Raw genomic sequence first — 27,975 nt, forward strand, 5'->3', positions numbered from 1 at the left:
ACATATCATATCAACTCACCATCCCAGTTTTGACTTTTTCCTTGACAGAGTACGACCGCTCTTTCTTTTGGCTGTGTATATGTGCCTCGGCCTCTTTGATCCTAGGAAAGGAGCAAGAAAAAGTAGTCATCGTACAGATATGCAGCAGTTCATGTTGCAATAAATGGCGGAAATAAACAGAAGTGGACAAATGTTTCAGTCACAAAGTGAACATGCCAAAGTGAACTTCATGACAATAAAATCTGGATAATAAAATGCGCACAAAAAGACTTTAAGCAGAAAAGGCTGTCAAAGGTAAAAAATGATGGTGACTGGTCGAAGTTGGCAATTTGGAAACAAATTTGGATTGGGTCATTAAGACATGGTTCAAATAAGGACTTAGAAGCAAGAGGGTGTATAAAATGACGAAAGCTGAGAGCTAAGGGAATAACTTAAGAGCAGCATACAACTTTGAGACTCAAAAATTTCATTAACTTGCTCACCACAATATTTCTTACAAACAATAATGATCACATTGTAAAGTATTGAGAAAGGACTTAGTAAAAAATGTTTTTATTTGCCTTCCAATAGAATAGGAGAAACTGCCCAGCTTTCAATACAGTTTGTACTAAAAACATCACTGTTGACTGATTTACTGTACATACCATTGTGGAAAGATATTGATTGGCACGTGAAGTGCTTTGAAGTATTCGAGTACACATCACGTACAAAAATGATTTTATCCATTTGTAAAGTTAAATGTCAAAGATTTGGCAACAATTGCAGAAACAAATCAATTCACTGTGTTCTTGGACTAAACTAAAAAAAACTTCAACTGTGATGGATTTTAGCAGCAATGAACTCTTTCCTTAGAGTTGAAGTTAATGCAAAAGGAATGCTTTAGTGTGGTTTTAAAAAGTTTATCACTGTACACATTTCGCAAATTGTACCTTCAGTCTACAAGCAGCAAAGTGTTTTTTCCATGTAAATATTGGATTGTTTTAACTGAAGATTTAAACAAACTATCTTCAGGCTTTAAGACAGGTGAAAGACAGTTGCAAATTAATTTCCGTGTCAAAGCCAACTATTTTTAATATGGGAGGGGTGGAATGGAGTATGAAGGCAGGGCGGAGGGGGAAATGGTTGAACTTCCTAGGAAAGTCTTTGTGGCAGATTTTGTCACCATTACTATTTCTCTGCCACCAGTGCAATGAAATAGAACGATTGTTGGACTGCCTTTCAACTTCACCTCCTTCCACCATTGTCAAAGTGAACAGAAGTACAGGAAAGTGGTAGTTGCTAAATGATGCACTGTTTTATAAGTGCTCTTGCCAGCCATCATCCAGGTCCTGGAAAGGAAGGAATGTAGCCCAAGACAAAATGGCAAGACGTGGGATTAGGAAGTCAAGGTAATGCAATTAGCTGAATGTCAACACTGGGTAGCTGCAGGCATGAGGACACATCCCTCAAAGCTGTGATGAGTAGATGGAAGGTGCACAACAAGCGAATGTAATGAATGAAGTTAGAGTCACACAGGGCATTGTTAGCAGCGTCACTGACTCCCATCCATTAACTCTATCTCCACTTCCCGCTGCCTTGGAAAAGCAGCCAGCATAATCCAGAACCTCTCTCACTGCCTTCTTGTGTCAGGAAAAAGAAACAGAAGTCTGAGATCACGTACCAACCGACTCAAGAACAGTTTCTTCCCTGCTGCCATCAGACTTTTGAATGAACCTATCTTATTTTAAGCTGATCTTTCTCCCCACCCGAGCTGTGACTAACACGATATTCTACACCCTCTCCTTTCCTTCTCCCCATGTACTCAATGAATGTATGTTTTGTCAGTATAGTGCGCAAGAAACACCACTCTTCACTGTATACTAATACATGTGACAATAATGAATCAAATCAAATTTGACATTTTTGGCAAAAGGGTAGTTGCTGATCTTAACACATCAAACCTTATATACAGGGCACAAATTTCAGACCATGGACCTGCCAGGTCGACCTTGTTGTGTCACAGTGAACATAGGCAACATGCATTTGGATAAACCTGTAATAGTGCCTGGAGATTAAAACTCAACTTGCATATTTCTGATAGACATCTATCTGTGAACAGAAACCTTCAGTTATGTGGCGAACCTGGGACTGCCCTCCGTGGTACAGAAAAGGTTAAGCAGATTTATAAAAAAGCATCTAAAATCATGCGTGATTTGAGTAAATAAGAGATCACCATTTCCACCTACAAGAGGTAAGTAACCAGAGGACACAGATGTTAGCTAACTAGCAAAAGAAATAGAGGCAACATATGGCTATGAATCTTTTAAAAAAAAGAGTTGCAATAATCCGGAATTCACTGCCTATAAGCAAGGTAAAAGCACACCCAAACTGTGACGGAGATGGCGAGGGTAGAATGCGACAAATTGAATTACATTTTTGAAGAGCTGGCACAGATATGATGAACCAAATGCCCTCCTCTTGTGCTGTATGATCTAAGGCTGAAATTATACAGAGATGAGACTATTCTGAACAGACTTAGAAATTATTTCTGGACCAATTACAATGCAGACGCTAGATTTTTTGAAATAAAACCCATAGAACATTTAACACTATGGCAACTTGTATGTAATAAGCAGTTCCAAAGAACTTCAATTATTTTGTCAGTAAGTTTTAATCTCTCAATTTTACGCTTCTAACACAGCTGAACATCGGACATAACTTGCAGTTACATTTGGGTGGCACAGTGGTTAGCACTACTGCATCACAGCGCCAGGGATCTGGGTTCAATTCCAGCCTTGGGTGACTGCGTGGAATTTGCACATTCTCCCCGTGACTGTGTGGGTTTCCCCCAGATGCTCTGGTTTCCCCCCACACTCAAAATGCTGAGATTAGATGGAATGGCCATGGAAAATGGATGGGATTTTGGGTGGGGAGTGGGCCTGGGCCTGAGCCTGGGTAAGATGCTCTTTCAGGCAGTCAGGCTGAGTTGGGCCTAATGGCCTCCTTCTGTGTAGTAGATATTCTACAGGATTTCACAAATGAAATGAGCCTTCAGGTGACAATTACCAGCAGCACGTTGGCAATCACACAAAACACATCTGCATGTTTCCTCAGTAAATTGTTTATGACCACTTAAAAGTTCTTCAGTGCTATGTCTGAGGAACACAGTGTCTGAGCAATCAGAGTTAAAGTTCAATATAGATGTCTATCTTGCATCATTTGTCTACTAAGGTTTAACGCAACCCAAGTTACAACCTATAACTAAGTGCACAATGGTTAGTCATCAACATTTCAATATAAAAAGAAACATTCATTGTGCTCATTGAGAAATCTTCTCCAGACTGAGCACACAACATGTCTTCTTTAGTCTGAGAGTGCTGGGAGTCGGGCAGAAAAGCTGCGTTTACTGATCAGAAGCATCACGACAGATTCCACCAATGGCAATTGGAAGAGCTGGTTTGTGATTCATTTTTTGTGCACAGAATCCCTAAAATGCAGTAGTAGTATTTCAGGCCATCGAATCTGCATCAACTCTCTGAAAGAGCATCTTGCTCTTATCCACCATCTCCATCCTATCCTTGTAACCCTGCTATTTAACCATGGCTAATCCACCTATCACATCTTTGGACACTAAGGGCCAATTTAGCATGGCAAATGCACCTAATCTGCACACCTTTGGACTGTGGGAGGAAACAGGAGCACCTGTAGAAAACCCACGTAGGCATGGTGAGAATGTGCAGATTCCACACCAGGCTGGAATCCAATTTGAGACCCCAACACTGAGGCATCAGTGCTAACCATTGTGTCAACAATGTGAGGTGGACTTCTCAGTTAAGAGCATAAAATCAACGAAACAGCACGACTGATGATTTTGAGAGGGTGGAAGGAAAAACAAAAGTGTGGGTTAGCTTGCAATGTACTTTTCTCTGCCCATGTTGCAGAAGGAAACTCTCAGGGGGCAAGCAATTAGATTGTGACTCTGCATGTGAAACACAGCCAATTTATTTAGCGCTCCTCTGGTATTGAGTTTACTGTGGATGATAAAGTGTAGATCGTCAACGAGGCAGATTGGCACCAAAGGCACAGCATCAGACTTTCCACTATCCCATCAGTCAGGCAATTTAACAATAGTGACGTGCCTCAATAGGCTGCAGTTTAGCAGAGAGACAGACACAATGACAGAATGGTACCATTTCTAAAAGGATGATGTTTAGCCACGATCAGCTGCCCGGATAACACTGTCAGCAGCTATCATTGCCATTTTGGCAAAAGTCTGTACGTCTCTTGCTCCTTTGAGACACGTAATTAGAGACAAGTACCGCGTCTCAGTTCCCCCACAAGACTTGTCATTTTGTCGGGATAAGTCTCATAACATCATGTAAGAAAAGGATGCACCAATTATACAGCACTGTAGCCTATCCATGGGCTATGAGGGATTGCATCCATGTAGTCATCTAGGTCCCTGCTGATGATACTATGCCATACAGAAATACACAGGATTGCTACCAACGGAGTTTCAAAGACATTCATACCACCAGGCATTCATACAGGATACATCTAGCCAAGTATCCAATTACGCTATTGCTTTAGGATACCTTCATGCCTAATTGTGCCGAACTGGTTCAAAGCATCTTCAGCAAACCAGTCTTTGACACTTTTGTTCCGGCACTGCAGTATTCACACAATCAAACATTCTCAGCAGAATTTACATATCAATTACTTATGGAGGAATAAGTCAATAATAATCAAAGACTTTTTGTTACAGGGCTGTCTTTGTTGCTTGTGTTTTGTTTCAGTGCCATACCAACCCATTAAGGCACAATTTGCTGGAAATGGTGTTGCTATTGAGGCTTGCTTTTGTCCATTTAATTCGGGTGGTCTTTAGTTGTTGAATACGGGAGATGGAAACAATGAATCAGAGTGAAAAAAATTAACAACTGCATAGCTCCTTAAACATGGGCAGCATGGTGGCACAGTGTTTAGCACTGCTGCCTCTCAGTGCCAGGGACCCAGGTTTGATTCCCAACTTGGGTCACTGTGTGTGGAGTTTGCATGTTCTCCCTGTGTCTGAGAGGGCTGCCAGTCCAAATATGTGCAGTTTAGGTGGATTGGCCATGTTAAATTGTCCCTCAGTATGAGGGGTTGTGAGGGGGACTAACAGAGGTGACGGGGATAGGGCCTGGGTGAGGTGTTGTTGATGCAGGCTCGATAGGCCAAATGGCATCCTTCTGCACTGTAGAGACTCTACGAAATCAGATTGAGGAAAAAAAGTCAAAAGATGAAAAAAAGTTTAAAAACACAACAATTAAAATCTGATAAAGAAAGCTTGGCATTTAGTTCATTTTCTGTGCCATGGGGTTGATTGGCAGCAATTAACACTTAATCACATTATTAAAGGATTTGAAATGATTTGTGGGGAGTTTTTACTGTCCGTCCCTAGTTGCACTCGAGAAGGTGGTGGTGAGCTGCTCTTCAACCCTTGCCATCCATATAGTATCGGTACACCCACAGTGCTGGTAGGGAGGGGGCTCCAGGATTTTGACCCAGTGGCATTGAGGGAAAGGTGATATTCAATGCATTTCAACGGCAATGTGTCAAGAGCCAGTTTTTACAAAGCAAACGGGGATCCAGTGGCACTGACAGCAACTTATCAATTTCTGCATTTAACCTCGCATCTACCCTGGTTTGAATCTAGCCTGTCTTGAACTCCTGACACAATTTGCTTATCAAGAACAGCGAGTGCTGTGTGTTATTCATTAGTGTCACAAGTAGGTTTACATTAAGACTGCAGCAAAGTTACTGTGAAAATCCCCTCGTCACCACACTCCGGCCACTGTTCAGGTACACAGATAGAATTTCTCAGAATCATAGAAACCTTAGTGAGGAGACCATTCGGCCCATCGAGTCTGCACTGACAACAATTCCACCCAGGAGCCATCCCCGCTTAGTTAACCTGATAATCACTCTCACCCATCACATCCCGGGACACTAAGGGTTAATTTAGCATGTCCAATCAACCTAACCAGCACGTCTTTCAGACGGTGGGAGAAAACCGGAGCACCCAGAGGAAACCCACACAGACATGGGGAGAATGTGCAAAGTCAAAGCTGGGAATTGAATGCTGTGGTGCTCAGGTAGCAGTGCTAACCACTGCGCCTACATGCCGCCCTTACATTGGCTGCAGAGCTTCACTTACAAGTTAGTGTATTGTAAGGGCACCTCTTGCTTAAGCCATGTCACAGAAATTTAATTACTGGCATGGGAGGAGTCGGTTTAATGCCAAGTGTTCCAGATGCTTTTGGGGAAGAGCACATGGCCATTATGTGGTTTAAACCTTGCACTCTCTCTCCAAATCCATGCTGCAACTTCCACTACGTGGCTTGCCCTCGCTCAGAATTCAATGCTGAGTTAAATAAAAACCTGGTGTGTGCTTAACTGACACCCAACAGATGATTTAGAAGATTACTTAGCCAGCTAAAGTGGGCAGCTCTGCCAAACAGAAAATTGAGTGTGGACGCAGAAAGGGCAGTTTAAAGCAAAATTCATCTCATGTTTAAAAATTATGTTATAGAAGTCGAGCATTTGTAGGATGGCAACAATATTAAGAGGTGATCCAGATGCAGTTTGGAGGGGGAAGAAGATTAGATTATTAGACCTTGCAATAAGCCAAGTTTAAATGTAGAATGTTGTACATGGCGCTTACAAGGAACAGCGGGAAGTTCAGAAGATCACTAATCAGAGCACTACCGATGAAGGAAAGATAAGATAGGATACAGAGGATGGAGACTAGAAATGAAAAATAAGCTGTCCATTTCCCTTGTACTTAACAGGAGTGCAAGAAATAGTACACAAAGCGACCCAAATATGGAAGGAATGCAAAGTTGTACTGAGCATGAAAAACAAAGCAACTTGATGGCACCAATAACTGGAATTTAATACACTTTCAGCACAGTAGACTGTCACAAGGCATTAAACAAGATTTGACACCTAGTTACACAAGGGCATATTAGGGCACGTATGTAGAGTCTTGGTTAATGAAATAGGTTTTAAGAAGCCTGTAAAAAGGTGAGAGAGGGGTAGAGGCAAGTAAGGGCTAGGGTGGGTGTTCTGTTCCTAAGATCCCAGTCTTTACAAACATGGCTACCAGTGTGACACAGTGGAAAATCAGAGTTACTCAAGAAGTCAAGTTTGAAGGTAGACAGATCTCTCAGGGATGTAGAGCTGGAGGAGCTCACAAAAATTGCATGGGGGAAGGGACAGGGGGAGAAGAATTTAGAATTGAGGTACAGTTGGACTTGGCACCAATGTCCATCAGCAAGCAGTGTCCTTAGCGGTGATGGATGGACTTAAAAGTTGAAAGTGTTTTTTCAAGTTTATTTATTAGTCTCACAAGTAGATTTACATTCATACTGCAACAAAGTTGCTGTGAAAATCCCGAGTCACCACACTCCGGCGTCTGTTCGGGTACATTGGCCATGCTAAATTCTCCCTCAATGTACCTAACCAGAATGTCTTTCGAACTGTGGGAGGAAACCAGAGCACCCAGAGGAAACTCACAGACACGGGGAGAATGCGCAGATTCTGCACAGACAATGACTCAAACCGGGAATTGAACCCAGATGCTTGGCGCTGTGGGGCCATAGTGCTGACCACTGTGTCACAGAATTCTGGTGGTGAATATGAGGACAAGGAAAGCAATGGACCAAAAGAAAGTATCATTTTAAGTGCTGGCAGTATCTCTGCTGCACCCCCACCCCCCACCCAGGGCAGGTATTCTGGGAAGAAATAAGTGGAGAGGGATAAGGAAGTAATCAGAGATGGCTGGAAATGATGCCAAAACATGCGAGAATGTTGTGGCTTTTGTTGGCGGGCGCATGAAGAGATTGGTCATGAATGTGGCTGGGAGCACTATTATGAAGTGAGGGATGATAGGAGCATAGTGAACTCAAAGGGAGCAAGGATAAGGATTGTAGATAGAGGCTCAAATTATCATTTGCAGCAAAGTGCTGCAGCTGAGGCAATGAGGATAATTAGTGAGAAATTGGGAGAAGAGCTAGCTGTGAGGCCAGATTGCAGTCAAGCGCAGGACCTAGAACCAAACTTTCAAAATGCTAAAAAAAAGCTGTTATTTAGATTGTTGAGCCATAAAGAAAGCACGTCTGAAGAATTAACCAGATTTTGACCCGGATATTGAAAGTTTGTTGAGTTCTTTATTTGTCAATGATTGCTCAAGGAAAATGGGGGCTGTGGACATGGTGGTCAAGCATCTTAGAACATAAGAACATAAGAAATAGGAGCAGGAGTAGGCCATCTAGCCCTTCGAGCCTGCCCCGCCATTCAATAAGATCATGGCTGATGTGAAGCGCCACTTTCCCGCTTTCTCCCCATAACCCTTAATTCCTTGTCTGTCAAAAACCTATCTACCCGTGACTTAAATATATTTAGCGAGGCAGCCGCCACCACTTCAACGGGCAGAGAATTCCAGAGATTCACCACCCTTTGAGTGAAGAAGTTCCTCCTCAACTCCGTTCTAAACTGCATCCCCCCCTTATCTTGAGGCTGTGCCCTCTAGTCCTGCTGTCCTTTGAGCGGGAAGAATCTCTCTACCTCGACCCTATCCATCCCTTCCGTTATCCTATACGTCTCTATAAGATCCCCCCTCATCCTTCTAAACTCCAACGAGTACAGACCCAGTCTATTTAGTCTCTCTTCATAGTCTAACCCCCTCAACTCCGGTATCAGCCTAGTGAACCTCCTCTGCACTCCCTCCAAGGCCAAAATATCCTTGCGCAAGTGCGGCGACCAAAACTGCACACAGTACTCCAGCTGCGGCCTCACCAGTTGCAGCAAGACCTCCCTGCTTTTATATTCTATCCCCCTCGCTATAAAGGCCAGCATTCCATTCTCCTTGATCACCTGCTGTACCTGCAGAATGGGTTTTTGTGACTCATGCACAAGGACCCCCAGGTCCCTCTGCACCGTAGCATGCTGCAGCTTTTCGCCCTTTAAATAGAAATCCCTCCTACTATTATTTCTGCCAAAGTGGATAACCTCACACTTGCTAACATTGTACTCCAGAAGAAAATCAATGTAGATAATGTGCAAGAGAAAAAGAAATCAGCCACCCAGGTAATGTGAAGATGTAATTGTTATGAAGGAAGGAAGGAAAGGTAAGTATGGAGAGAATGGGGAAGAAAGGAGAGACAAGGAATGGCAGAAGGAAAGATATTTTCTTTCCTTCTGTCCCCCACCACCAAATTAATGAAACACAGCAGTACATTTATGGCCTCAAGTTACTAACCCATGACTATGTGGGGATAGGATTAGTAAGTTTGTAGATGACAGTGGTGGTTAATATTGGGACTGAGGGCAGGATTTTACAGCCTCGCTTGTCCCAAAACTGTAAAATCCCACCCTATATCAACCTACTTTCCCTTACTCTGCCCCTCATTCGCTCCAATTCCCATACCTTTCTGGTAACATTCTGGCCCGAACGTTTTGGATGATAAGAAGATGCAGACGGAATGGTCAAATGGGCAGATAAATGTCAGATCGAATTTAACCCTGAAAATGAGGGGTGATGTACTTTCGAAGGAGTAATTTGACAAGGAAGTATTCAATGAATGGCAGGACAATTGGAAGTTCTGTGGAACAAAGGGACCTAGGTGTGTTTGTCCAAAGATCTCTGAAGGCAGAAGGGCACGTTAGTAGGGTGGTGGAAAAGGTATATGGGACACTTGCCTTTATCAATCAAGGCATAGATTACAAAAGCAGAGAAGTTTAAGAACTGGATGAGAAATTCCAAAGTTGAGAGTTCAAATACCATTATTAGACATAAAGAACTCAGTAATTTGGTACTATGTCTGCTAGTGCAAGGAAAAATGTTTCATTAAGGCACCAAGTTATTGCAAGATTAAAAATCAGTGGTCCCAATGCTGATCCCCACTAGTTAATACCCCACTGTCCCAAGATTTGCCACTTTTTGTTCTGAATCATCTTCTTACCCAAGCCATTACATTTTTTTTGAATCTCATGTTCCTTAACTTCATCAACAAGCCTCCCCTTGCCACCTTAACAAAAGCAAAATAATGCAGATGCTGGAAATCTGAAATCAAACCAGAAAGTGCTAGAAAAACTCAGCAGGTCTGGCAGCATTTGTGATGTGGAGATGCCAGCATTGGACATTTGCATTTGTGGACAGAGAATAGCATAGACATTTTGCAGCTGTACGAGTCTTCTTCAGATCGGAACAGAGATTGGAATGCGATGGATTTTATACTGTTGAAGGGAGTGGAGCACAATAGAAGGTCGGGGATAGGTAAGAGTTCATTAGAGATTTAACCAAGATGCCATGGACACAAGAAGAGAACATTAAAGACAGTGTTAAAGACTAAGGAATGTGTTAATAGTAGCATAAAGGTCATAGAACACAATATGTGAATAGCAGAAGAAGGGTCAGCACTATGTGAAAGCAAAACATGTAATGAAAAAGTTTAAACATTAAAATGGAAGACAAGGTTTGTGATCAAGAGTTGTTGAACTCAATGTTAAGTACAGAAAGCTGTAAAGCTCCCAATCAGATACTACAATTCTGTTCCTCCAGGTTGTGTTGGGCTTCATTGGAATATTACAGCAGGGCAAAGGTGGATATTTGGGCACAGGAACCAAAATGGTGGCAGGGAGGTCAGGGTCATGCTTGCAGACCAAGCTTTGTGCTCCACAAAGCGGTGCCTTGGCTTGAGTTTAGTTTCCCCAATGTAGAGGGAATTGCATGGCGAGCCACAAATACAGTAGACCAGATTGAAAGAAGTGCCAAGTGAAATAATCCTTCACCTGAAATGACTGGTTGGGGTCTTGGATAGAGAGAAGGGAGCAGGTAATTGAGTAGGTCTTACACCTTTTGCAATTGCATGGGATGTGCTGTAGAAAGAGGATGAGGTATAAGGGTAATGGGGGAGTGGACCTGTGCGTCATAGATGGAACAGTCTCAATGGAATACTGATAGGGGAAGGGAGGAGAGAAATGGGTTTAGTGGTGGCCTCATGCTGGAGTTAGTGAAACAGACAGAGTGATCCTTTGAATACAGAGACTGTGGGGTAAAAGGTGAGCACAAGGGCACCACTTCATGATGGTGGGAGGGAGAGGAAAGGTTGAGGACAGAGGTGCACAAAATGGTTCAGACATAGTTGAGAGCTTGACTCAGGAAAAAGGATGACATGTTATAAACTTCATTTTAGAAGGTTGCAGCATCGGAACAGATGGGGACAGAGGCAGAAGAGTTAGGAGAATGGTATGGAATCCTTATAGAAAGCAGGATGTAGCTGAGATAGCTGTGGGAATCAAATGGGCTTGTAATGAATATTGGGAGACAGTCTGTTACCAGAAATAGAGACAAGAGAATCAAGGTAGGGAAGGGGCAGAGATGGACCACGTGAAGGAGTGTGTGTAGTGGAAACTGTAAGTAACACACATACATTTTTCCAGATCCAGATGAGGAGCATGAAGTAGCAATGATAAAGTCATCTGTGTAACAGTGTTTGTGTTTTCCTAGGGCAAGGAATATTTCACATATCCCAGGAAAAGAAAGGCATGACTGGGGCCTCACAGCTATACTAATTTACTTACTCTTTTCTGGGCAACCATTAATTTTGTCCCCTCTCGAACGCTGTCCCACTGCTAACATGCCACTGACTGACCTACAATTACATGGTGCAACCCTTTCAATCTTTACGATCAAAAATTGCCGTTTTGGCAACTCCAGCTTCTAACAATATTTTGCTTCTAACCTTTCTCTGCTTTCCAGGTTGCCACCATTAAGCCCTTCTCAACAAATTTTCACTTCTGTCTAAAGTTATTTTACGCAATTGCACTCCCAACAGAAGGGGACCAATTGGCAAACATTTGGGGTACTGCTTTGTTCCCTGTGGAAATGGCATGCACATGAGAATAGCAGTGATGCCAGTCAGGAACATCTGCACACAATAAATGCCAATCTGCCACCAGCTGTTTAACAATGCTCTTCAGAGCCAGATGAATTCTTTTATCTGGGGGAGGCGGGGGAAATTATGAAGAGACACATTGTGATCGAGATTATTTACAGACCAGCTACCTCCCACCAACCTCCCCATGCCCTGACATTCTTCTTTAGAATGCAATTATTAAAGCACAGAATTATTGATGAACTAATACAGCATTTGGAAATGCATATTGGTCGTGCAGGTGGTCAAATATTCTGGGTATTGGTTCCTTTCGTTCTTATGCGGGCAAAAAAGCAAATTATGTGGAACAGCCTCTATGTTGAGGGTCAGATCATTATCCCCTTTTAAAAATTGCAACTTTAGTTTGAGAAAACATTGTGGGTTTTTACAGCGTCTTCCTACTGTCATGCTAACTAAATTAGAACCATCAATATTGCCTTGCTCCCTCTTGTCTCATGCAAGGTATAGTAACACGGCAACTGGCACCCCTTGAGTAATCTGACCATTGGTTAATTTTCTGTATGATTGTCAACATTTGATTCTAATGGGTTTGCAGTGGGTAGAGACATTCTTAGCAGGATGCACACAGATTTTAAACTTGCATTTGACACAGTCAGCTTTTCCTACTAAAGCAATTGATTCTCATCCACCAAGAAGTCACCATATATGGAAAAACATCAAGGACAGCAGGCTTTGGGGCGAAGAATGCAAGCTCTTACTATTGAGGTACGCAGTGGAGATAATACTGGATAGCATCTTATATTGCTGCTTTCTGAAAGACACCAGGCCATTGGATCACATGACTCAGGCGTTTAAAAAAAAGGTGTTGAAGATTACAGTGCTTTAAAAAAAATGCCAGTAATGAGAAGTCAATTAGTCCTCCCAGTTCTTGTATCTCTCTCACAAATTTAACAGGATTCCAGTCATTTTCCATCTGTGTTGCACATATTGAAAATTGAGTGAAATTTTATGTATCGTGCATTTGACAGTATTAAATCTCACTTGTTTGGCCAGCTACAAAGGCAATCCAAATTGTTTGATGCAGTTTGGATTCCTATTGCTCTCCCTAATTTAGTAACATCTTAAATTTTTACATTTTTACGCGACTGTCTAGATTATTTATGCAAACTACAGTCTTCCAGGAGATGAGCGACATCAGTCTGGAGTCCGGACAAAGGCTGTGATGTTTAGCTACTAATTTGGCTTGTCTAGTAAGATCACTGTTCAAGAACTCCCTTTTGGCAAGTAGCTTTGGTCTTGGGGTCAGAGTTCAATGGCTGCTGGTGAGAAAGTTCACAGGTCAGAAGACAAAACAACTAGCCACTTTTTCAAAAAAAATTGCTACTCAGAGAAAGGTATTTTTCCTCAATAAATTCAGAATGAAAAGAAACAAGATGCTTCCAAGTATTAACAGTAGATCAAAAAGGCATTCCAACCATCATCTTGCAATTGAGTCTTTGTCCTTACGTGCTGCGTTTGTGAAACTTACCTCTCCACTCACCTGATGAAGGAGAACGCTCCGAAAGCTCGCCATTCCAAATAAACCTGTTGAATTTTAACCTGGTGTTGAGAGACTTCTTATTGCGGCTCAACCAAAAAAAAAGTGGTCCAAATATGGGTGCTTCCCCAACCTGACTCAGTACCAAATCAACACCATCTCCAATCCTCAGTATGTAAACAGACTGTTCTCAACCTTGTCACATTTGACCCAGAGATGAGCATCCAAACTTATATCTTGCCATCACGAAAACCTCCGACTACCACCTTTATAGCACTGCTGGACTTTGCGCATCTCAGCTCACCTGCTGTTGAAACCCTAATTCATACCTTTGTTACCTCTAGACTTGACCATTCCAATACTTCACTGGTCAGACTCCAGTATCTATTCTTCACAAATCTGACCTCACCCAAAGCACTGTTGCCCATTTTCAAACCAACTTACTTGAGGCTTTGAGGATTGAAGTAACAAAAACCCCAAGTGGTAAATCCAGGCAAATCTTTGTTCAAAGTTGCAAATGTTCATGCAATACTCACAATTTGGAGTTGATCATTTTTTTGATCAGCTGATGCACATCCCAACGTTTAAGAACTTCAAAAACAAATCATTGAGTTTTCATTTGCTGGGCATACGATGCACAAAGTCTTCCCCATGAAGACATCCTTCACTTATCAAAACCCAGAGAGCTTAAGCACAGGTTGTCAAGATACAAGGTTGCCGAGAAGTACAGGAAAGAGTTAGAGAATCTGGTGAATTGGTGCAATGACGATAATCTTGTCCTCAGTGTCAGTAAAACAAAAGAGATAGACATCGACTTCAGGAGCCCAGTGAAGAATGTGTCCCTGTCTACATCAATGGGGATGAAGTGGAAAAGAGCGAAAGCTTCAAGTTCCTGGGCGTTCAGGTCACCATCATGTCCTGGGCCCTCAGTGCTGATGCTATAGCTAAGAAAGTCTACTTACTTAGGAGGTGAAGGAAATTTGCCATGTCCGCTAGGACTCTCACCAATTTTTACAGATGCACCTTAGAAAGCATTCTTCCCAGTTGTATCACAGCTTGATATGGCTCCTGCTCTGACCAAGATCACAAGAAAACACAAAGCGTTGCGAATGTAGACCAATCCATACAAAAGTCTGAGGACATGTACCAGCTGACTCAAGAACGGCTTCTTCCCAGGTGCCATCAGATTTTTGAGTGGACCAACCTCTCATTAGGTTGATCTTTCTCTAAATCTTAGCTATGACTGTAGCCTTACATTTTGCACTCTCTCCTTTCCTTCTCAATGTACAATAGGCTTGGTCTGTATAGTGAGCAAGAAACAATACTTTTAAATAAACAATTCTTTGCACTTTATACTAATAGATGTGACAAGAATAAATCAAATAACAAGTCTGTTCATATTGCTACCTGGAATGTCGAACAGTTCTGGTTCCAGTGTGAAGAGACACATTCGGAATCAAACTGAGAAGAGTACAAGATGCTGTCTCTCTTCACCTCAGGCCTGCAGAATATCCATAGCATCTGAAATTTGTGACGCAGCCTGGAGCAAGAAGTCAGTGTGTTGGTGAGCTCTTCTCTTATGCTAAATTCTGTCAGATGAGGAGATAATCAAAAGGGGTTGTTGATCAGTAAAACTTCTGACATGACTTTGGATGTCTCAAAGGCCAAGAGGGCTGGCATATCAGAAGATGTTGTATGCAGCTCTTTCCAGCAGATGTTCTTGTCATTGGTGAAGGATTTCAGAGGCTTGGACATCAGCAGTTTAAAACTATTATCTGCAGAGCAGCATGTGCACAGTGATGAGTATTTTTTTATGATTTTCTGCCTAGCTTGCTAGGAGTGCAGAGAAGCAAGCATTCCTGCTCAAGCTCTTCCATATACTGCAACTGGTAGAATATCAGCCAAATATTCTACACATGCTATGGTTGAAAGGATGACAAGAACTTAGCTGCACATTTTAAAATCAGGTTTGTACCTTACTATGCATTTTGGGTTGGTTCTCGTCTCATCTCTTCTGGTGAGGATTCAGTTAAGCCTGTTAGTTATCTAATGATCAACCGGTACTTCAACTTGGTGGAAGGTGCAAAAACTCTTTGGTCAAATTGGAGAGGTAGTGGTCTAGTGGTATTATCACTAGACCGGTAATGGGGAAACTCAGCTAATGTTCTGGGGACCTGGGTTTGAATCCTGCCACAGCAGACAGTGGAATTTGAATTCAATAAAAAAAAATCTGGAATTAAGAATCTACTAATGACCATGAAATCATTGTCAATTGCCAGAAAAACCCATCTGGCTCACTCATATCCTTTAGGGAAGAAAATCTGCTATCCTTGTCTGGCCTACGTGTGACTCGAGACCCACAGCAATAAGGTTGACTCTCAACTGCCCTCTGAAATGGTCAAGCAAGCCACTCAGTTCAAGGGAAACTAGGGATGGACAAAAAATGCTGGCAAACCAGTGACACCCATATCCCATGAATGATTAAAAAAAGATGGACTACAAAAATGATTGGTTGGCAATGGGAAAGTGGAACAGATTTTAATCACTTGACTAATATCAGAAAATGTCTTTCAGCAGTGGGGCCAAGTAGCTCCATAGTACACCAGGATTATTATTAGGCAATCAGTTAGAAACTAGAGTTGTAGTCTCATTACTGGAAGCTTGAATTATTTCCCAAAGTTACAGGAAGTTCTTTAAGTTGATGTCTTAATGGATCAACTGGTTATGCAGCGGAAAGCTCACCAGAGCTTGTTCCATGTTAGACATCATGTTGGCTCCTGACAAAAAGCAACCATTCCCCTCTTTTTGCCCAGTGAAACTTCTGTCGTATCTTTGATTTTATTATTATTATTGTCACTTATATTGGGATGCAGTGAAAAGTTGTGTTTCTTACATGCTATACAGACAAAGCATATCGTTCATAGAGTACATAGGGGAGAAGGAAAGGAGAGGGTGCAGAATAGATAGTTACAGTCATGGCAAGGGTGTAAAGAAAGATCAACTTAATGAGGTAGGTCCATTCAAAAGTTTTATGGCAGCAGGGAAGGTGTTCTTGAGTCAGTTGGCAAGTGATCTCAGACTTTTGTATCTTTTCCCAACGGAAGAAGGTGGAGTGCATATCCGGGGTGCATGGGGTCCTCGATGTGGTGGCAAGGGTAGACGGAGTCAATGAACGGGAGGCTGGTTCATGTGACACACTGGGCTTTGTTGATGACCCTTCGTAATTTTTTGTGGACAGAGTAGGAGCCATACCAAGCTGTGATACAACCAGAAAGAAAGCTACCTAGAGTTGCACGCACTATCTTCTAAATACTAATTTTCAGATCCTTTCCAGAGAATAAAACATTTAACAAATAAAGCTCAGCTATAATACTTTACTCCTTCATTCCTACTACGCCTTTACAGGTATACAAGGATTACACAAATTACGAAATATCTTATACTCTTAGTACACAGTCCATGTAAACCAATAGGCATAATATGGCAGACACACCGTACTCAGAAACCAAGTGACAGATGCCAGCCAATACTACTACTGTGGATTTTCTCATCAAATCCCCCCAGATGCTTGTCACACTGAGCACCAGCTGGTCTTACTGGAATTTTGACTTGCACGCTAGTGTTTCCAAACTCACTCTCAAACAGCAGACTTTGAAATATTTCTCTCCCACAAAAGGCTGTCTTTCAGATGCCTTCACCAAGGATCCATATCCACAATTCCATACTCTTAGCATTCCTGGATTGCCAGGTGCATGCAAGATTCCATGTAACCTCTCAGGTACCCAGCCAAGACAACAGAACGCCACTGCTCTGTATTAAGGTATCAATCTTAGATGTTTGGCTTTTCGCTGGCCAACTTCACCAGGTATGCACCTTGCAGCTTATCTAGGAGCCCCTCTTTCTGCTTCTAACTTCTCCAACAGAAACTTTGTCTAGATTTTTACTCTTTATTCCCTGAATTTCCTGTACCCCTCTTTCTCTGATTTCTGCATGCTCTTTATCTTCTGGGATTTGTTCTTCGCATCCCTTTGTTGTCTGATCTGTACTGGCAGAATCTGTGAACAACATATAGGTTTCAACTGAAAGCAAGTGCTTGTGCTTTTCAGTGTGGGTTTCTTGTTGCTAAGCAGCAGCTTTGCTTTTTAACCTCTACAATTGTTCTTGCATCATAAACTCTTAATTACAATGCTGACACAGTTTAAAGTGAAACAAAATCCTATTAAATATGCAGGCAACTTTGTTTAACATGAAGTTAACTAAAGATTTAGCCCTTTTTTTGCACATAATGAAAGAAACACAAAGCAGAAAAGAAAAGCCAGGCAGTGTAGTTTAATGAGTGTCGTCCAGTGGCTCTGACATCCATCATTATGAAGTCGTTCAAAAGGTTAGTCATCAATTCAATTCCTGCCTCTCAGATTGCCTGAATCCACTACAGTTCGCCAATTACTGCAACAGATCCACAGCAGATGTCATCTCTCTGGCCCCGCACTCAACCCTGGAACACCTAGTTTACAAAGGCACCCATGTCAGACTCTTATTCATAGACTACAGCTCAGCCTTTAACACCATTATTCCTATGAAACTCATCTCCAAACTTGGTGATCTGGGGCTCAGCTCCTCCCTCTGCAACTGGATCCTAGACTTCTTAACAGACCGCAGTCAGTAAGAATAGACAACACCACCTCCACAATCATCCTCAACACCAATGCTCTGCAAGGCTGTGTCCTTAGCCCTTGACTATACTCTTTATACACCTCTGTCCGTATGGCCATATTCCCCTCCAATTTGATTTTCAAGTTGGCTAATGACACCACTGTTGTGGGTCAGAGCTCAAACAGTATTGAGACACAGCATAGGAAAAAGTTAGATAATCTGGTGAACTGGTGCAATGACAATAATCTCTCCCTCAAAGTTAGCAAAACAAAGGAGATTGTCATGGACTTCAGGAAGCATAGTGGAGAACATGCCCCTGTCCACATCAATGGGGATGAAGTAGAAATGTTTGAGCGCTTCAGGTTTTTAGGTGTCCAGATCACCAACAACTTGTCCTGGCCCTATATGCTGCGTTAGTCAAGAAAGCCCACCAACGCCTCTACTTTCTCAGGAAGCTAAGGAAATTTGGCATGCCTGCCAGAACTCTCACCAGCTTCTACACAGGCACTATAAAAGCATTCTTTCCAGTTGTATCACCACTTGTTATGGCTCCTGCTCTGTCCTAAACTGCAATAAAAGGCCATGAATAAAGCCCAGTCCATCACTCAAATCAGCCTCCCATCCACTGACATTGTCCACACTTCCCACTGCCTTGGAAAAGCAGCCAGCATAATCAAGCACCCCATGCACCCCGGACATTCTCTCTTCCACTTTCTTCTATTGGGAGAAAGACACAAAAGTCTGAGGACATATACCAACCAACTTAAAAACAGCTTCTTCCCTGCTGCCAAACTTTTGAATGGACCTACCTTGCATTAAATTGATCTTTCTCTACACCCTACCTATGACTACAACACTTCATTCTGCACTCTCTCCTTTCCTTCTCCATGTACGGTATGCTTTGTCTGTGCAGTGCACAAGAAGCAATACTTTTCACTGTACAAGTGACAATAATAACAAATTTAAATTAATTAACAATCTTTATGATGCTTTATTTCTAAAATTCACAATACTAATATAAATTATTTAAACTAGCTGTGTTTCTTATGGCAGAACTATTATTCAGCACATAGGAGTACCACTTTACCTATTAGTCCTTTCTAGCAGGGCTGCATCAGGCAATTCTGACAACAGAATATTATCTATGAATGGTGGTAGTCCAACTCCCAAAGTTAGACATTTAGATCCTCTTTCTTCTGATGCCATCCAGCATTGTCATTAATGCTTTAACCAGGTGACTAACAATGGGCAATCTTGTCTCACTCCCTCATTAGGCTGGCCTTACATTATAGATATTGGATCTAGAGTGCAGATAAAATCCAAGATTATGAACAGTACTTCCTTGCCTTCTGGCTTCTTTATCAGGGTTGCGTGAGGTATTAGGTTGAAAGCCTTATACAAATTGATAAATGCCAAGTAAGTAGAGTGTTCCTGAGCATTACCATACACTGCAATCCTGTATATAGCTACAATCAAGCCCACATGATCCTAGAGATAAGTTATCTGATTTTTTTCATATTACTTCTCAGTCATCCAATACATCTGATGCGTCAAGTCTCAGTAACAAAATTAACTATTTTAGAACCGTCTGCAGAATTTTCCAGTTCTGCATGGTCTTACTTGGACACCCATTATGTCTAAAACAGTTACGCTCAAACACAATATGTGCCTTGAGAGAAATTTATGCTCTATCCTTGTAAACATTAGGTCCAAGGTGAGCTCGACCATTGCTGTTTCTTCAGCAGACCAGCTTTTAAAAATTTGATATGCAGAATGGTCCCCCCTACATTTTACCATCAGTTCGGTAACACTGCAGGAAGTCCACAAACTCAGCCAGTTGCTTCATTCCATCAACTTTATCAATATCCATGGCTCTCTAAATGAAGACTAAATTAGTCAGACCATTTAATCTACAAGGGTCGCTGAAGGATAACTGACAGATGAAGTCAAACAATTCTTCCAGAGAAAGAACTCAAATAGATGGAATTAAGAAAGCCCACCAATGCTTCTACTTTCTCAGCAGGCTAAGGAAATTTGCTAAGTCCGCTATGACCCCCATCAACATTTATAGATGCACTACCGAAAGCATCCTTTCTGGTTATATCACAGCTTGGCATGGCTCCTGCCTGCCCAAGACCACAAGAAACTGTAAAGGGTTGTGAACGAAGCCCAGTCCATCACATAAACCAGCCTCGCATCCATTGACTACATCTAAACTTCCCGGCACCTCGAAAAAGCAGACAGCATAATCAAGGACCCCATGTACCCCGGACATTCTCTCTCCCATTTTTTTCTGTTAGAAAAAATACGTAAAAGTCTGAGATCATGTTACAAATGACTCAAGAACAGCTTCTTCCCTGCTGCTATCAGACTTCCGAATGGACTAATATATTAAGTTGATCTTTCTCTACACCCTAGCTATGACTGTATCACTACATCCTGCACCCTGTCCTTTCCTTCTCTATGTACAGTATCCTTTATCTGTATAGCATGCAAGAAACCATACTTTTCACTCTCCACCAATACACAGAAATCATAGAATCCTACAGTGCAGAGGGGTCATTTGGCCCATCAAGTCTGCACCAACCACAATCTCACCCAGCCCTATCCTCATATCTCCACATATTTACCCACTAATCCCTCCAACCTATGCATCCTGGGACACTAAGGGCAATTTAGAATGGCCAGCCAACCTAGCCCACACATCTTTGGATTGTGGAAGGAAGCTGGAGCACTCGGAGGAAACCCACGCTGACACAGGGAGCTGTGTAGCACAGTGCTAACCACTGTGCTATCGTACCGTACAAGTGACAGCAATAAATCAAATCAAAACTAAATTACTAAATGAATCTGTTTTGGGGGATTTTTTTTTAAATCCCAAATATGCTTTACTCCAAACAGCCTACATGATATCAAGTGCCTAACTGAACATCATTCAGTAGGTGGTTTTGAAATAATTTAGGTCATTCTAATTCAGATGAGACACTTCTATTCTGATGAATCTGTGACTGTGATTTAACCCTTGCACTTAAACCCACTGACTTACTTCTGGGTTTTTAATCATTCCTGTTTCCAAAAAATGAACTATTTACACATCTGCACCTCTTCCCAAAACAGCTGTACCGCCAGCATCATCGGATTAACAACGATAACAAACTGGTGTAGAAATCTGGTCATGTGGAAAATTGCAACCCCTGTTTATAATAATGAAGAACATAATGTGCACATAAAATCAGATTCCCTATCTTTGGTAAAATAGATGGAGTGTGTGGAAGGACTGAGGTGACTGAGATAACACCGTCATTCCTCGGGCAACGCAAATAAATAGGTCTTCAGTTCAACGCAGCTGAAAATGAGGACTGCCAAATTTGAGTGTAAATGAAGTCTTTGACAGCTCACTTTAAGCAGCTTCATTTTTCATATACAGTTTACCTCTCACTAAATGATAACATTTTTTTGGTAGCGGTAATGCCCTATAATGAATACTTTTATTGCCCAGATAACACACTGATCCAGATGGGATATAATGTTGCTGACTCCACCCAAACGCAAAACAGACAAAACCACTGGTGCCTGTTGCACTAGAGTGTCACGGGTCTTTAATAATTTTGAATGAACGCTTCTGTGCTGCAGAGGTGACGTTATGTTTAATTCAAGATCTGTATCTTCTAGACTTTATAACAAAAAGTAATCATTCAGGTACAAAGCTGTTATTGTTAGAAAAACATAGGTTTGAAAATCATTTTTTTTTTCAAAAGAAGGGTCTCACCCATCTTTTATCTACAGACCTTTGACAGGATTGCTCATTATTGGTGAGGGGTGTGGGGGGTGGGGTCAAAGTGGGGAACATACAAAATTGTTTGAGGGTGACTCAACTGCTTTATTTTTCCCCAGCCTGAAAGAAGAATTAAGCTTTCAATAGTGGTTGCATCAGTTCTTCGAAAGTAGTATCTAATGAATCCCGTTTACTTGCAGTAGTCCTGCAACCTTGCTCGTCCTTCAAGTATATCATGGATTCATAGAATCCCTACAGTGCAAAAGGAGGCCATTTGGCCCATCAACTCTGCTCCGACAACAACCCCACCTCAGCCCTATCCCGACATAATTACCCTGCCAATCCTTCTACCCTACGCATCCCGGGACACAAAAGGGCAATTTAGCAAGGCCAATGCAGCTAACCCACACATCTTTGGAATGTGGGAAGAAACTGGAGCACCTGGAGGAAACCCATGCAGACACAGGGAGAACATGCGAACTCCACACAGACAATAGCCCAAGCCAGGAATCAAACCCAGCTCCTTTGGAGCTGAAAGACAGCAGTGCCAATCTATATATCTAACCCCTGTTGAAAGTTCTAACTTGATCTCCTTCCACCACTTTTCAGGCAGTGAAAGTGTAGATACAGAAAATTGCGCCACATTTTCTACCACACTGTGGTAAAGCAAATGGGAGTAGCACAACATCTTTTTGGAAACATCTTTCAAATGAAGGATAACCCTGCTAAAATTTTGAGTACATTTTAGAAAGCAGGATGAAATCCTGTCTTACTGATGATGTAATATTTTAAGACTCCCACTCATTGCTGTTTTAAGATTACAATCAATGAAATCAAGACACTATAACCAAGTTCACCCAAGCCAAGATTTGTGGCTCCGACTACGGAGCTATCTGATATCACTGTAAACTTGTTTTTGATATCAGAAAAATTGTCCCTACAAACATACCTAAATGAAAAATTTTAAACAAAAACTACATCATGGAAGCCAAACAATTGTTTACATGGAATCTTATAATATTTACTGGCTGCGTATTAAAATAATATTAAATATATACTGCACAGTTCTCAGCACATCTCTACACTGGATCCCCATTAAATAACTGTACAACGGGAAATATTATTCTGATGGGAGCATTAAGAGCCGCCAGCAAATTTCCTTTTAAATACTGATCTATTAATGATCCAACTGCAGCAATATCTGATTCCTGCCAACGATAGCATCATTGCTTACTTGCTTAGGTACGGCGAGTGACTCATACATAAACTTGTGTTTCACGACTGACTGACAAAGTTTGGGAAGAGCTGAAGTTTACAAGTTTCACTCGCCATCACTCAAACATAAGTTGGATGACATCTTCCTCACCAGGTCCAAGATGACGAGGATATCAAGAATACTCCAGAGACTTCCTGGAAAAACACTATTGAATTTGGAAGCCCGTGCTACCTAGAGCCACAAATGGATGAAGTGGCACCAGTGGCAACTGTAAAATGAATCCTGGGAACTTGACAAGATTTGCCAGTCCCAAAAAGCCTGTCATTTTTTTCTCCAAGAATGTCAGCTACTTGCTTCTTTTGCCATTTCCATCCATCCACAAATGCACCTCAAACCCATTTGTAATGTTTGCTTTGACAGCCTTCTTGGCAAGTTTTTGAGACATTAGGTAAAATATTTCAGCTTTGTCTCTGGTTCCCCAGTAATTAATTTTTAACTCATATCCCCGGGGACTTGAACCTTTCACTGCAATGAACAATTTGCCCGAATCAATTATCAAATCAGTTCGTCATTTTCAAAAAGGGAACAGTGGCGTATACTGGTTAGGTTACTGGATTAATAATTCAGAGACCAGGGGGGTGCGGAATCCAAGCCCACTATGGCAGTTTGAGAGGTCACATCTTATTTAAAACTTGGAAATAGTCACCAATAATTATGACCATAGAATGTTGTGAAAATCTTAACTGGCTCACTGATGTTCTACAAGGGAGGCAGGAACCTTGCCAGGTTGGCTTGTCTGGTCTATTTATGACATCAACCCTATATCAACATACTTGTCTTTTTACACCAATCTGAAGCAATGTGGTAAGCCTCTCAGCCAGCCAACCGTCACTTTCCTAGGGTAACAAAGGATGGACAATAAATGTCAACCCTGATAGTAATGCTCACTTCAAGAATGGGTTTGAAGTACAACACTATCTTTATTTCAAGATAATGGTCAGAAAACTAGTGGGATTTACCCATCCAACTGCAATGAACGGAGATTTGGCTTGCTGCCAAATTCTCCATCTTCACTCCAGGAGGAAGATGATGTGAAAAGGCTGTAAAATCGTGCCCAACAAGTGCAATGTCCTTGAACTTTACTTACAAACTAATCTGCTCATTGTTCCAATTATCATTGCTCATCTTTCTCAAGCTGGATAATGTGGCAATGATAAGGAGCAAGTTTGGAAGATGCGTACAATATAACGCAAGGTGAAAACCAGCTTCTTTGAAGAGGGTATGGTAGCATGCAGAAATTAAGCCTGGAGGTTCAAAGAGGTGCAGTGGAAAGAGGACAGTGACAAATTTGGATCCTATTCCTGAAGGATATTGTATTACAGAGGCAGAAACAGAAGATAAAATGAAGAGGGGAAACAGTCATAGGCAGCAAAACTCAAGACAGGACCACATGCAAGTCCTTCCGCATTACACGAAATAAAGCCACCATTAGGAAAGCAGAATTAAGGGTAATTGGGAAAAAAATGGTTTGGTGGGATGATTTGATTTATTGTCATATGTATTGGCATACAGCAAAAAGTATTGTTTCTTGCGCACCATACAGACAAAATATACCGGTCATAGAGTATATAGAGAACAAAAAGATAGGGGATACAATATAGTGTTGCAGTTACAGACATGTTGAAGACAAAGATCAGCTTAATATATTCAAAAGTCATACGGCAACAAAGATGACGTTCTTGAAGCGGTTAGTACGAGTTCTCAGACTTTTGTATCTTTATTCCAAGAAGGTGGAAGGGAGTATGTCCGGGGTGCACAGCAGCCTTGATTATACTGCTTTCACAAGGCTGTGCGAAGTGTAGATGGAGCCAATGAATGGGAGGCCAATTTGCCTGATGGACCGGGCTTCATTTACAACAATTCCCAAAAAATGCAAGTTTAGAACAAATTGGTGTGACCCATGACTCGAATACCAAAAGGTCAGCATAAGCAATCTATTCAAATTAGGACTAATTGGTTGAACATTAATCTGGGGGGTATAGAAAGAGCAGGGGAGTACGGCTTTGAGGTAGAGATCAGCCATGATCCTATAATAGTGGAGCATGTTTGGGGCTGAATAGCCTACTGGTGCTCCTATTTTCCATGTTTCACACCTGCGCGCACACAAACTTGGTAAGAATGTAACTTGTCCCTTCTCGAAGCATTCTTTAACTGAATGGATTAATAATTGTAAGTAATTAAAAAACATTCTTGCCTCAATATATCTAATATATCTCCTTCCCCCACACTAGGGAACTTAGCTAACCGTTAAATTCCATAGTGTGGGTGTTACATATGATGCTAAAGACCAAGAAGAGAATTCTCAAATTATAATAAAATAAATTCTAAGAAAAATTTAAAGTAAAAAAAAAAGTAGGTGGTAAATGTGGAAACAAAAATCAAGAGGAATTAAATCAAGGTATTGGCCACTCCTTAATATCCTGGTTGCAAGGAATAGCTCATGCATACAAAGCGACAACATTTGAAGTGAGTGGTCCAGATGAAGGGGATGCTAGACAAGCATTTGAAGGTGAATGGAATAGAGGGATTGGATGGTAGATTTAGATGAATATGGCTGGAGGTTTGAGTGAAGCTTAACCACCAGCATGGGTTGAATGGCCTGTTTCTGTGCAATTCTCTACTCAGTGCTGGCAACCAGAAGTAGTTTGTATTTTAGTTCTAAGTTATGGCTGCTTTTGCTTTATATTGATAGGGTAAATACAAGAAAATTTCGAATTTTGAACGTAGCCAATCCGTTGATTTTGATTTATTATTGTCACATGTATTAACATACAGGTGAAAAGTATTGTTTCTTGCGCACTATACAGACAAAACATACCGTTTAGAGAGAAGGAGAGAGAGTGCAGAACGTAGCGTTACAGTCACAGCTAGGGTGTAGAGAAAGATCAACTTAATGCAAGGTAGGTGCATTCAAAAGACTGACAGCAGCAGGGAAGAAGCTGTTCTTGAGTCGGTTGATGTGTACATATACACATTTGTACATTTACAGATATGTACATTTCTAGTCACAAATCTGATGTCATCCAGAAGGCAATAATTGTGGCTGAACTTCTGAGAAAGGGTTCAATTGTACCACTGATGGATGCAACAGAAAGGAAGTACAATTACACTGGCACAATAGAAAATGCAAACTGAAGCATAACAACAGGAAAGGAATGTAAACCTGCCTTCCTTTGGTACAGAATTGGCATCAAGCCAGCTCAATGTAAGCATTGCTTTTAAATAAAAAGCATATTCAACTTCTGAGAGTTTTACAGTGCCTTTCTCACAAATTACTACTGAACCACTCAAAAATATGCCAGCTTATCTCCCGACCTGGCCCACGAGAGCTGAACAAAATGGCTGAAGGGGGGGGCGGCTGGTTTCCACTCCCTGCAAGGGTTCAAATACAATTTGTGCAGGTCAAAGTTAAAAGTTTAGGTAACCTCAAGAGTCAATAATGAAACACATACCAGGAGGATTCAATTCTCAACATCACAGGGAAAACTGCAGGAGTGCTGCCAAGTTCTTTTTATCTCAAACTCTTGTTGAGCTACGTTGTTTTGGGTGGAAGAAAATGTATCTGATCCTGCAACTGACTGCTCAGCTCCTGAGCAGATAAGAGGTGCATTACACTATACCTGGCCCCATTGAACTGACTGATGAAATCCAAGCTCGAGTTTAAAACAAAGAGGTTGTGTGTTGCAGCATCAGAACATCGCAGCCAACTTCATCCATGGCTCCCGTCAGGATCATGTACCAGACAACAGCTGACTAAAAGCTCTATAATTTATCTCTGTTGAATCACAGTGCCAAGGACAAACACAAACTGAAAATCTAATCTAGCCCTTTTACAAGATACCCACTCAGAATTCAGAGAATCACGTTAGCTTAATAATGCTTCACCCATGCCTCAACAGCCCAGCGAGCAGACTGTGGCTCATATTTTCACCATTTTATGATGTGAATGTCTTCGCTTTGGCTATAAAAACTTAAAGAACAAACTACTTTTGCTCTACGTTTTAAAAAATGGAGGTTCGCCAATGTTTAAATAGTTGTTAGGCTCAAGAGAAAAGTTTATTATCTTTTACACAATCCATCTTGATTTTAAAAGCCCCATTGATTTCTTCAGTTGAAAGCTGTGCTTTTTTCTCTTCAGTAAATGCAACATTGACAGCGTTGAATGTTGTTTGAGAGGCAGTACTTTGATTCTTAAAAAAAACTGCTTCAAATCAGCATAGTAACCTTCACTAACATTAGGAGATTTACTGTAGCATTGCTCATAGATAACAATTGGAAGCAGAGTCAGAGTACCCAGCACAGCTTCCCATGTAGGAGTAGTAATTGATGGAGAAGCATAATGGACCAGCAATGCAGGGAGACTGGCAAGTTGCATGGAGCTTAAGAGTCATAAACTGGGCCTGGACCATCCCAGGAGGCACAAAGCTAGCAGAATGGAGGCAAGCTGAACTAAGCTGTAATCAGTTTGAAAAGCAGTTGGGGGTGAAGAACAGAAAGGCACGCCCTGAAAAAGCGTATCTGAAGGGGCGGAAATCGTCTATAAAGAGGGCCAAAAGATGAATTGAAACACGGAGGGAGCCAGGAAATCTCAGTAAAGACAAAAACTCTAGTGCCAGGTCTGCAAGAGAAACTGGGATCTAGCGAAAACTAAAAAAAAATGGACGGACTTCGGAGAGGAAATAGACAATTTTTTTTAAATCAGCAGCAGTTTAAAATTTTTGTTAATTTTGCTTTCCGTGTTAAAATTATACTTTGCGTGTCTGAGGAACAACTCAAAAGAAATCAGAAAACCTTCCCAAGTATTGGGTAGTTTTAG

General features: G+C 41.5%; 1 protein-coding gene across 1 annotated transcript in view; it reads right to left on the minus strand.

Annotated features, from left to right (window-relative positions):
• fmn2b (formin 2b) overlaps positions 1 to 27,975 on the minus strand; it is a 409,270-nt gene that overhangs the window by 7,313 nt on the left and 373,982 nt on the right. Inside the window, 1 exon segment of the mRNA XM_080199671.1 lies at positions 20 to 101. Coding sequence (XP_080055797.1) covers positions 20 to 101 — 82 coding nt within the window.

This window comes from Carcharhinus amblyrhynchos, chromosome 12, assembly GCF_965287045.1.
Source record: "Carcharhinus amblyrhynchos chromosome 12, sCarAmb.v2.hapA, whole genome shotgun sequence".
NCBI lineage: Eukaryota > Metazoa > Chordata > Chondrichthyes > Carcharhiniformes > Carcharhinidae > Carcharhinus > Carcharhinus amblyrhynchos.